General features: G+C 44.1%; 1 protein-coding gene across 6 annotated transcripts in view; it reads right to left on the bottom strand.

The window, feature by feature from the left end:
- PICALM (phosphatidylinositol binding clathrin assembly protein) overlaps positions 1 to 12732 on the bottom strand; it is a 449858-nt gene that overhangs the window by 277688 nt on the left and 159438 nt on the right. For all 6 annotated transcript variants that reach the window (XM_069203983.1, XM_069203980.1, XM_069203982.1 and 3 more), the window contains exon 3: positions 7282 to 7357. In XM_069203983.1, coding sequence (XP_069060084.1) covers positions 7282 to 7357 — 76 coding nt within the window. The remainder of the gene's footprint in view (positions 1 to 7281; positions 7358 to 12732) is intronic.

Consider the following 12732-nt stretch of genomic DNA (forward strand, 5'->3'; position numbering starts at 1 on the left):
GGAGCGCTGTGGGGTTCCCCCCCCACCCCACCCACCCAGGGCAGGGATGGAAGGGGAAGCTGTTCCCCTTCCACTCCTGACCCCCCCACCCCCCTGTGACGTCCTCCTCCCATCGGAAGAGAAATGCAAAGCATTTCTCTTCCGATCACATGGAGGAGGCCGGAGAGGCTTCAAAGGGAAGGAAATGAATTTCATTCCCTTTGAAGTCTCTCTGAGCGTTTTAGCAGCCTGATTGTGAAGCAATCCGGCTGCTAAAATGCCCACTAGACACCAGGGATTTATTTTTAGTTGTAATTGGCATAAGGGGAGCGACCCCTAGGGCAAGGGTCGCTCCCCAGGGGGGCTTTTTTTTTTTTAAGGCCTTTTCTGCCCCTGGGGGGGGGGGGGGGCAGAAACCTCTAGGCACCAGGGATCTTTTTTTTTTTTGTTTTGTTTTTTAGAGGTGGGGATCGACCCCTTAGGCAAGGGTCTCTCCCCTAGGGGGCAAATTATATTTAGTCCATTTCTGCCCCCCTTGGGGGCAGATTGGCCTATTTTTATGAGGCCAATCTGCCCGAAGGGGGACAGAAACCACTAGACACCAGGGAGTTCTTTTTTTATTCGTGAATTTCACGCAAAGGGGGCGACCCCTTAGGTAAGGGTCATTCCCCTGGGGGGCAAATTTATTTTAGGCCATTTCTGCCCCGCTGGAGGGCAGATCAGCCTATTTTAATTAGGCCGATCTGCCCCCACTGGGGGCAGAAACCACTAGGCACTGGGGATGTTTTTTGTTGTTGTTTTACAGATGGGGAGCGACCCCTTAGGCAAGGGTCGCTCGCCTGGAGGGGCAAATTGTATTTAGGCCATTTCTGCCCCCTTTAGGGGCAGATCAGCCAATTTTAAGTCAATCTGCCCCAGAAACCACTAGGCACCGGGGATCTTTTTTTTTGCACCAATGTCACGCAAGGGGAGCGACCCCCTGGCCAAGTGTCGCTCCCCAGGGGGGTGAAGGGGGGAGGGGTGGGGGCGGAATTTATTTTAGGCCATTTCTGCCCGCCCCTCCCCCCCGGGGGCAGATCAGCCTATTGTTATTAGGCCGATCTGCCCCCGGGCGGCAGAAACCTCTAGGCGGCAGGGCTCATTTTTTGTGTGTGTGTTTTTTTTTTTTTTTTTTTTTTTTTTAGAGATGGGGAGCGACCCATTAGGCAAGGGTCGCTCACCTGGGGGGCAAATTGTATTTAGACCATTTCTGCCCCACTTGGGGGCAGATCGCCCGATTTTTGTTAGGCCAATCTGCCCCCATTGGGGCAGAAACCACTTAGGCACCAGGGATTGGTGTGTGTGTATGCATGTGTTTTCTTTAGGGGGGCAGCCCCTTGGGTAAGGGTCGCTCCCCATGGGGGCACATTACTGTTGGCCATATCTGCCCCCCATTGGGGGCAGATGGGCCTATTTTTGGAAGGCCCATCTGCCCCCAAGGGGGGGCAGTAAGCCCACCAGAGGCCAAGGAAGTTTTTTTTTCAAAACTAAGAGGGTGGGGTATGGCCATACCCCCACCCCAAATAAATGGGGCCAAAGTTGTTCTGCCCACCAGTGGGCAGATGGGGCAATTACCCCTGATCCACACCCCGGGGAGGGCAGAAAGTCTACTTGATGCCAGGGAATTAAAAAAAAAACTAAAAATATTGGGGTAGTGGCTACCAACCAGTATGGGCCTGGTTACGCCCCCACCTCAACTGAAGGGGGTAACAGTCTTTCAGCTCTCCCCTGCACTCTAAAACATCTTATCCCACAGTAAGCAAGATGACATTTGATTATTTTGGGTTTTAGTTTTACATTTGGGCCATGAGAACTGGGCTTACTCTCAAAATCGTCCCACTTGGAATGGTAAGGGCTGCACTTTATGGACTTTGGGACGCTGCCATGTAGAAAAATCCACAAGACCTACACACATCTTAAAACTAAACATCTGGGTGATTCCAGGGTGGTGTGTATCACATGCACCCGCACCATTTTTGTACCCACAATCCCCTGCAAACCTCCAACTTTGCTGGAAATCACACATTTTTCCCACGTTTTTGTGATGGAACCTTCCGGAATCTGCAGGAATCCACAAAATTCCTACCACCCAGCATTGTCTCATCTATACCAATAAAAGTTCTGCTGCACTCGTCAGCCTAAAAATGTTTTTTTGCAAACTGCCCTTTTGGACCCCTTTGTTCCCCCTCAATATCAACATGTTTTTGGCTCTTTCCTTTCACAAGCACTTGGCCCACCTACACAAATGAGGTATCATTTTTACCGGGAGACTGAGGAGAACATTGGGTGGTATGGAATGTGTTCCAGTGCGGTGATCCCATACAGACATGTGGGGAAAATGTGATTTTTTAGCTAAATTTGAGGTTTGCTGAGGATTCTGGGTAAAAATAATTGGGGGATCCACGCAAGTCACACCTCACTGGACTCCCTCGGGTGTCTAGTTTTCAGAAATGTCTGGGTTTGGTAGGTTTCCCTAGAAGGCTGCTGAGCCCAGGACCAAAAACGCAGGTGCCCCCTGCAAAAACAGGTAGTTTTGTATTTGATCATTTTGATGTGTCCAGATAGTGTTTTGGGGCATTTCCTTTTGTGGGCGCGAGGCCTACCCACACAAGTGAGGTACCATTTTTATCAGGAGACTTGGGGGAATGCTGGGTGAAAGGAAATTTGTGGCTCCTCTCAGATTCCAGAACTTTCTGTCACCGAAATGAGAGGAAAAAGTGATTTTTTGGTAAAATTTTGAGGTTTGCAAAGGATTCTGGGTAACAGAACCTGGTCAGATCCCCACAAGTCACCCCATCTTGGATTCCCCTAGGTGTCTAGTTTTCAAAAAATGCCATGGTTTGCTAGGTTTCCCCAGGTGCCAACTGAGCTAGAGGCCAAAATCCACAGTTAGGCACTTTGTAAAAAAAACAACTCTGTTTTCTGTGAAAAAATGTGATGTGTCCACGTTGTGTTTTGGGCCATTTCCTTTTGTGGGCTAGGCCTCCCCACACAAGTGATATACCATTTTTATCGGGAGACTTGGGGGAACACAGAATAGCAAAACAAGTGTTATTGCCCCCTTGTCTTTCTCTATATTTTTTCCTTCCAAATGTAAGGCAGTGCGTAAAAAAGACGTCTATTTGAGAAATGCCCTGTAATTCACATGCTAGTATGGGAACCCCGGAATTCAGAGATGTGCAAATAACCACTGCTTCTCAACACCTTATCTTGTGGCCATTTTGGAAATACAAAGGTTTTCTTGATACCTATTTTTCACTTTTTATCTTTCAGCAAATGAATTGCTGTATACCCGGTATAGAATAAAAACCCATTGCGAGGTGCTGCTCATTTATTGGCTCTGGGTACCTAGAGTTCTTGATGAACCTACAAGCCCTATATATCCCCGCACTCAGAAGAGTCCAGCTGACGTAACTGTATATTGCTTTAAAAAAATCTGACATCACAGGAAAAAGTTACAGAGTAAAACGTGGAGAAAAATGGCAGTTTTTTTCACCTCAATTTCAATATTTTTTTATTTCAGCAGGAAACACTTGTAGGATCTACACAAATGACCCCTTGGGGAATTCAGAATTTTGTCTACTTTTCAGAAATGTTTAGCTTTCTGGGATCCAGCATTGGTTTCTCACCCATTTTGGTCACTAACTGGAAGGAGGCTGCAAGCACAAAAAAATAGTAAAAATGGGGTATGTCCCAGTAAATTGTCAAAATGTTTTTGAAAAATGGGGTTTTCAAATTCTAGTCTGCCTGTTCCTGAAAGCTGGGAAGATGGTGATCTTGCCACTGCAAACCCTTTGTTGATGCCATTTTCAGGGAAAAAAACACGAGCTGCCTTCTGCAGCCCTTTTTTCCCATTTAAAAAAAAAAATATATATATGTTCACTGTATTTTGGCTAATTTCTTGGTCTCCTTCAGTGGAACCCACAAAGTCTGGGTGCCTCTAGAATCCCTAGGATGTTGTAAAAAAAAGGACACACATTTGGCGTGGGTAGCTTATGTGAACAAAAAGTTATGAGGGCCTAAGCGCGAACTGCCCCAAATAGCCAAAAAAGGCTAGGCACAGGAGGGGGAAAAGGCCTGGCAGCGAAGGGGTTATAAGAAGTGCTAAATAATAAAATAGCAAAGAAAGCGTTTGAAACGGGAAAAAAAAGCATATTTAGTTAACTATCCATGTACAAACAGGACTGAAGATATAATACACCAGGATACATCCAGAGCATGTTTAAGTATGGTCATCAAGCGTCCAACTACACCTCAAATGGCTAACTGCAGTCTCAGATACCCACGTTTACAGCTTCAAATAGCCATAGGCAGACTCCAAATGCCTAAAGACGTTCTCAAATGCAACTTAAAATGGACAACAAAGCCTCAAATATCCAAACACAATGAAATGTTCAGACATATCTATCATCTGCCAAGAGGATGTTCCAAAACCAGTGCAGACTCAAATACCCAATTGCAAATTTAATGCCCAGTTATTTCCGCCAAGTCCCAAGGTACAGATTCCAAATGCCTAACTCCAACCTCAAACTTTAAGACACACTTAAAAGGCTTCTGTGCAGCTAATACAGTTTTCATGGATGGCTTCCCATGTTGACCATTGCTACATAGGCGCTGATCTACCAACAAACTATCTAAGATAGCTACACATGAACATTTACATTTCTGCTCCACAAAGAACAGGGATAGCCTAAGATGCCCAGTACACATATGGCTTCAAACGACCTGTGCATGTGTATGCCTGAAAATATCATTAGTTTTGATATCTTGGATTCTAAGAACTTTGTATGTTACTCAGGTTTAGAAACAATTGTTGTCCGAATGAAGGATATTCAAGATTACCCTGAGTCATGAAACAGCGACTTTTGAATGAAAAGGGGCAAATGCTGCTCACAAGACAATATGGCTGTGATGGTATTTGTACTCCAGTATAGGCACTTTATACTCTCAGCATATTCTTGGGTTTATTATTACTTCGATGGTTTATAGAGAAATACAATATGATTGTTTACTTTATTTACAGCAGACATTAAAATGCTAGTTTTAGTATATATGCAATATAAAATAGATATTGAAAAAAGCTAGTTCCCTGTGGAAACATACCTTTAAATGTATGCAACAGCAAATACAATGTGTGTCCTCTTAAATGACAATCCAACTAAAATGGATTTAGTCAGAGTAAGTAAGAATACTATATAAAGGTTTAACTGGTGCCCCATGTTTGACAGCCTCAAATCGACCATGAGTTTTAGCCAGTGCTTAATTTGTAAATAAAAACGTGCCGGTACCCAAAGCTCTCATGTAAAACACACGGCTGCTACAATTAAATATGCAAACACAGAACAACAAGGCAGCGTAATCCTAAAACCTTCCCGGGACTCTTTAATCCATTCACTGCCACTCCTTGTCTCTTCAGCTCACTCTTGCAGCATTCTGCTCTCTCCTTTTGAACGCTTTTTCACTTCCTCCGCCTTTCCCATATGTGTCTTTTGCTCGCAGGACATGCCTGATGCAGAAAACTAAGCTCCGGCCCTCAAAAATAAGTACTGGTGCTCCGCACCGGAAACAACAAACACAAATTAAGCACTGGTTTTAGCCCATCATGATTTTTCAAGCTGGGTCTGTTAAGACCTTATATTTATATTTTATTACGGTCTGTGTTACAACAGAGGTTAGGAAATAAAGTTAAAATATTCTTCAATTTCACAGTGCCCATGTCATGAGTAAAAATACATCTCTTATGAACCATAAGTTGGTTTCTAAACAACCTTCCTGTCCTAAAAACATACAATAAAGAATGTGAACATGAGAGAGTACAGAGGTAAGCACTGCAAACTGAATTGCTTTATTGTGAGATGAAAAAGGCATTTGTGGGGTGGCAGTTGATTCAGAGTGGGGAAAGAAAAATTCGGCACGGCTGCTATAAGGACTTTTCTGACCTAATGAAAAGAATAACACATTAGCATTATCAACACTGGCAGACTCTGCAGATCATGATACCCGCACCCCCTCTTTTGCTGTTAGAACAACAGGAATGCCACAAACAGCCCATATTAAAGCAAACCTATAAGAGTACGGTAAAACCACATAACTGAAACAAACATGAATATTTTTCACAATACAAAGCTTTCTGAAATGGGAAACAGTGCTAGCATCCTACTCTGATGGGTCTGATGGGCCCTACTGTGACAGAAATCATTTACAATCGGATACATGGTTTGATGGCTACTGAAGGCCATTAGGGAAATGATTGTCTGATTTCTTGTGAATAACAAAGTTGAGATGATGTGATCAAGGCATGTTCTTTGGCCTCTTTAACCATCAACTGGACCCAGATATTTAGACCAGGTATGTGTGGTGATTTTGTCGCTACTTTCTATAAATGCCTTTTTCAAGTTCACAAGCAGGACTAAATTCAGACAAATCAAGCAGCAAAATGGCAGATCCTAGGTACATCTATACAAATAAAAGGCCACATGTGGGCAATTACTAATCACACATGACTACATGTAGGCAAATTACCTAAATTATTAGACACTGTATGGAGAGACGATGTTAGATTATTAATTTCTGAAACAGTTGGTAGTGTATTGAGGTGACCTAACTGGGGTATTCAAGACTCCTTTCAGGCAAGGAGCTCGGAGATGGACTTACAAAAAAGACTGAAGAAGCACTTCTAGAAGAGGGAGGGACAGGGAGAGGGGTCAAAGTATTTTAGTAAAAATACTGACCTCAAAAAATATCTTCATGGCAAGTAGATATGGAGTAAGGTTCACAAAATCTACATATTCCTATAAACTTGCCTTGATGATAAAGTGATAATCAACAATGTGCTAGTGGATATTGTTGGAGTAGAAACTGTAATACATAACCTTATCAGGTGACCAACAGCATGCACTGGTCTTACGCCACATGAGAACATTATGTTACAAAGATGAGGCAGAGTCCTTGTTTAAGACTGTTGACGACACAAAATTTCAAACATATGTAACGAGTTGAAGGCAATCACCTCATTACATATGTAACAATCTAAACATCTGCTGGCCAATCACCTAATATTACATAGTGATTGAACATGTTAAAGTCCCATGGGAACAGGAAAAACAGAGGGAAAGAGATTCTACTCCTTGTTTCACTTTTATGCCAATCTGCCTAACACTTAGACTCAATCTATTTTTCATTCATTTCTTCTACAAAATTGCTACGCCTTCTTTCCTTTAATGCATTACTGAAGGATTCAAACACTTGAAAATAAATTCTTACCTTGCAGTCCACTTTTGTCCAAGAAATTGCTCAAGTTAAACAATGTATTTCTAGAAGCCAGATACTGGATAAAGCGCTAGATTAAAAAAAGAAAAAAAAAACCTCAAAATGATGTACCACTGAATTTCCATCAACTATTTAATAAAAGGGATTTATTACAGACCTTACATAACAAACAAATTGCAAAAACACAAGTCAGCCCCACTTTTTGAGATGATATTCTAACTACTAATTGTTGATTCTTACACATGTTGAAGACATTAAATAGCACAATTTGTCAGCTAAAACTAACTAAGACTAGCGTAGCTAGACACACTAAGCGGACAGATGTCTGATAACAGAGCTCCCACCCTGCCACCACATCAAAGGACAACAGTGTCTTTCTCATTGCCTCATGAACAGCTAGATTACATATTAGCTCTCGGCAGTAGAATAATTGCCCAAAAGGCCACTGACATAAGAACAGTGGTCAAGGAGCGATGTAGAGGGTAGTGCCTTGTGGTATCCATCATTGCAGCATACATGGAGAGACAATGACATCAAAGCATGTAGCGGAGGACTACAAGACTCTGCAAGCATAGATGCTGCAGCTAGAAGAGCAGCATGTTATTTTACAGGGCAGAACAATGTCCATATACAAAGAGTTTCACATGAAAAGAAAAGAGAAGGCCTTGGTTAGTACACGCAGGGCCCCTTCACTATGCTGGAGAAGTGGGTAAAGAGCCTATCAAAATCAACAGAATGGGCCCTTAGTACATGTTCATTTCTTTTAGGGCTACAGAAGCATCATGGACAAAGTGAGACTGGGTGGATGGATGTCCTACAATGGAGTGCAGCACCAACTATTTGAAGTTCTATTGATAGTAACTATGAAGCTATGCTTTGGCTTCAGAAAATGCCATGATCAATGGAAAAGCACCAGAGGAGGGTGGTTATCCTCTTTTATCGATGAATGGGAAGTTCTCTATTAACATTTTTTGTCCCACTGTGGATTTATTTACTAAAACCTTTAAATATTGTACATTGGGTCCCCCTGAAAAGTCTAAAATTGGATATCCTGGGACATACTATGATTCTTTTCAACATCATAAAGCTCTCATTTATACTCAATATTGTACCTTCTTGAGCTGTAGGTAGGGGATTGTAGCACCTCAATAAATAAATAGAAAACGTGACCAAGAAGACTCGCCAATTATAAACCCACCACACTTTTACCAGCAATGGCAAAGATTCTGTAAAGCACTCTGGCTTTTCAACGTTCAACTTATCTGGAATTTTTGCTATGTTGGATGACAGAATAGTTGGATTTGGCCCATGATGCAAAAGCATCAAATCCACTTTGGTAGTAGTCCCAGATGCTTTTCAAGGGCAGTCGAATTTTGGTTTCTGGTATGGAAAGCTGTAGGTCCTTTCAATATAAGCATCTAAATCCCAGTCAGAGAGTGCTGGAAAGGCTTTGTCAAACCGTTATCCAAGTCATGAATGTCAATGCCTTAAGCACCAACATGTACCCCTAATATGCCAAGATTGATTTGTCTGGATTGATTCTTTAAATCTTCCAGTTTCCACTGAGGGTGGTAAAAACACTGTGTGTATTTTTAGACCTTTAGGGAACTGAGATATAGTATCGTCAACTGCAGGTCTTTGTTTTCACTTGGATAGCAGAGAGAGATGAAAGAAGTGGTTGCTTCAGTCGTTCCCCTAATACAGTCTTGTAGTTTCCAGTCTGCAGTTCATAAAAGAAGATGGTATTTCCGAATTTCTTCCTGCTGGGTCAGCAGAAGATTAAACATTCCAGATCAGTAGGTCCAGATGGAGTAGAAAGATCTGTCTGTTCCCACGGGTGGGAGCACACTGGAATTGCTAGCGGTGCTAGAAAACCACTGTTTTGCAGATGCAGCATAGTTATATTTTTGTTGTACACTGAAATACGCACAAACGTGTAATGACAATATATTGGCAGAGCTTTCTTCAACAAAGGAAGATTTCCAGAAGAAAGAAAAAGAGTACCAGGATGACCTAAAAAGGCTTTAGAGGCTGTGGATACAGGGGCGCAGATAGCCAGATTTGAAAAAGACTGTTACGCTGCACGTTCACGCTGCTTACGAGGCCGGAAGGAGTTCCGCCCGATGCTCTGTTTGTCTGCTTACCTGAATGCCGCCCGGGCCCATCCGGACTCGCGGGCCCACACCATTATCCCCCCCTGCCTACCTCAGCATACTACAGGCAGCAGCAGGGCAGAAGGCCCAGGGGGCGGCGGAACTCAGCACCTGCCCCCAGCCAGCCAAGGAAGCCAAGCCAAGCCAGGCCTTCAAACAGAACAGAGCAGAGTAGAACAGATAAAGGCGGTAGACACTATGCCCAAAAGTAAAGCCCCTCTTTGCAAAAAATCTACAGAAACCTCGCCAGACAGCCTGTTCATGCCTCCATCATGCCTCCATTCCAGTCGTTCCTTGGGGACTCCACTGCCACGAGTCCCCCAAATAAACTGGGAAAACAGGGCTCCAAGGGGGCAGGGCTTGTCCATCATCACCCGTCATTGACACAAATACCAATGCCAATAACTCCCTCTACCATCAAAACAGATAAATTAGCAATGATTTTGGAGACAACACCAACGGCCTCCTCATTAGAGAGGTGTAACCTTGGTATGAAACGATCTAGAAGGTCCCTCTTCATCTGGACCCCCAGATTCAACAGTACTTCTTTAAGGTCTCACAGACAGACCACCTTGTCACGTTCTCTTCTGCTCCAGCCGCGGGAAGCTCAAAGGCCCTGAAGAGACCCAGTTAATCGTGGGGTCAACTTGCTCCGAGGGATATTACTTAACATAGCGACGCTCTTGGAAGATCCCACTCCTGTCCACGTCTACACGAGATTGAGACGAGCCAAAATACAAGCAGAATCTGTCTTGACACCCTGTCAAGCTACATTAGATGTAATCAGGCATTGGACCCCTTAGAAGAGTCCATACCAGGTCCTATCTCAGGTGCAGAGAGTCTTCCACCTGAAGAGGATATTAATTCTGGCACCAAGTGCCTCAAAAGAGTAACTGTCTCAGTGCAAGTCAATAGCATTAAGTCACCGACAATCTCCCTTTCATCTCAGACACCGGTAAAGGTAGTGTCACCGGCTCTGGCAGCTTGTTCTATCCCACTCCTTATGAAGCCACCCAGGAGCGACAACATACAGGAGCTCGAGTTAGGAAACCACTCAGACCAGTACTTGGCAATACTGGGGGGGGGTGCAAATCGAAGCTCAACTCAAAGATTCTCTAGCTCAAACCCCCACATTCAGTCACTCAATACTAACCAGGCCTTCTTATTTTCAATTAGCTCCAAACAGGATTCAATGGTCTGCTGTGGCAATCACAAAAAATGGAAATCCAAATGGGCTTACTGTAATCGATTGCCTCATCCTTAGCAGATCTGGACTGCACATTGTTCACCCTGGAGTCCCTCTCAGGGTCAGAGTCAGCTGGGCTAGCTGATCCATGCCCCTGCTCACCTCTGAACAACAAATTAAGCTCCTTGCCTGAAATCCTTTGGACCTTGATGGAAAGTGTGAGGACCTCATCTAGTCTCTTATGTGAATCTAGCAGGCAGCAACCTAGCAAATCTGTTGTAATAAAACCATCAGTCACAGGTGCTGAGCAGGCAGGAGAAGAGGAGCCTGCACTGTGTATCCTCCAATCACTATGTAACCCTATTACAACAATCCCTTTGATTGTAGAAATTGAGCAGCCAGCAGCTCAGCACCAGCTCAGGAATGTCCCCAAGAGGCCCCACAGCTTTTGAGCCCTGGGGCAACCAGTCCCCCCCATTGTGGCAACTAGTCCCACCTGGGCAGTCCCTGAGAACTGCCCAGGAAGTGAAACGGAAGAAAAGGGGACACAGCGCATGAAGCAGGAGCACTGGAAAGGTGAGCGAGTTCCCTTGGTACTAGAGTGCACGATTCCTACTCCTCTGAGACTGTAAATTATGAACTGGCAGGAATTCTATTTACAATGGCACATTGTGATTATAAAATGACTACCTAAAAACAAAGCACCAGTTCGTTAACACCATTAGCGCCATGGTAGCCAAGACTCTGGATTAACAGAACACTTGCTTATTAAAGCATGTGGCTACAGTGCAATATATGACTGGAAATTAATCAATGCTAATGGCTATTTCTACAGCATATGCCCTGAGCCCGCACTAAGATTCCAAACCACTGGGAATAAATGCAAGATTGAATGTGTCCACACTTCTACTGCTATCTAGAGTGTTAGGAATTTATGCTAATTTCTTAGAGGGTACGACCTCGACGAGGCTGAATGCACATGATGAACTGACCACTAGCCAGTAAATTGTAACAGGTTTGGGATTGGGGATTGATCACCACACTTGGAGTACACCAGATGGGGAAACCTAAAAGCACACTGCCCACTGCCCTGGCAGCAGACAGTTCGGCAGCGCAATCGATACCCTTAAATGACACTACTCATGCCCTGCAGCATCTAGATACCACCCTTTAAGGCCACTCCTCCCAATTTGAGAAAATTCTACAGGCCATACTAGACACTAAACATCCCTGGAAGCCAGGATTGATGTGGCGGTGCAAGATGTGAACTTACTTCAGGTGGATCATGGCAAACTAGCAGATAGGATGGAGGAGATGGAATCAGGGATGGTGATGCTGTGCCCATCAGTCCAGGATCTCGAAAAACAGATGAAGCAATTAACCACACAAGTAGCATTACTACAACGGAGGACATAGGATGCAGAGGGGTGCTTGAGACACAATAACGTCCGTTTTATGGGGTTACCAGAGAGAGCAGAGGACCCAAATGCAGAGCTGTTCCTGGAACGATGTTCAACATCCACAGTGTTTCAAGACAAAATCCCGAAACTCTTTTCAACAGAATGGGCCCACAGAGTCCTGGGATAACCACGACCACCGCGTGCCCCTCCTTGATCATTGATAGCCTGCCTCCTCAACTACCGCCACAGAGATTTAATACTTCAATGCTCTCGCAATCACGGTCCATGAAAATTTGAGGATGCAAATATCACCGCATATCCAGACTTCACAGCGGAGGTCCATAAAAAAAAGGAACTCTTTCTACGCAGTTAAACAACGGCTTTGCAAAAATAATATCAAATATGCATTGCTTTTCCCTGCGAGGCTGCGTGTGATTGATGGGGCAAAAACACATTTTCGCTACCCCCGAGGATGCTTGGACATGGCTTCATGCAAAGGGCCTAGCCCAGCTTTCTAACGAAGGAGACACGGAGTCACAGTGGTTATCCCCAAGGACCAATTTGAAGCACCGTATGAGATTAAGGCCAGGTCCCACAAGGGCACAGGCTGCGGAAGCACGAGCGAAGGCTGAGCTCACATCTAATTATTTTGCAACACTTCAGACGCCATCAGAAGCTAACTCAGATCACGGCGATCAAAGTGATT

The sequence above is a fragment of the Pleurodeles waltl genome, chromosome 8 (genome assembly GCF_031143425.1).
Source record: "Pleurodeles waltl isolate 20211129_DDA chromosome 8, aPleWal1.hap1.20221129, whole genome shotgun sequence".
In the NCBI taxonomy this organism is placed as follows: domain Eukaryota; kingdom Metazoa; phylum Chordata; class Amphibia; order Caudata; family Salamandridae; genus Pleurodeles; species Pleurodeles waltl.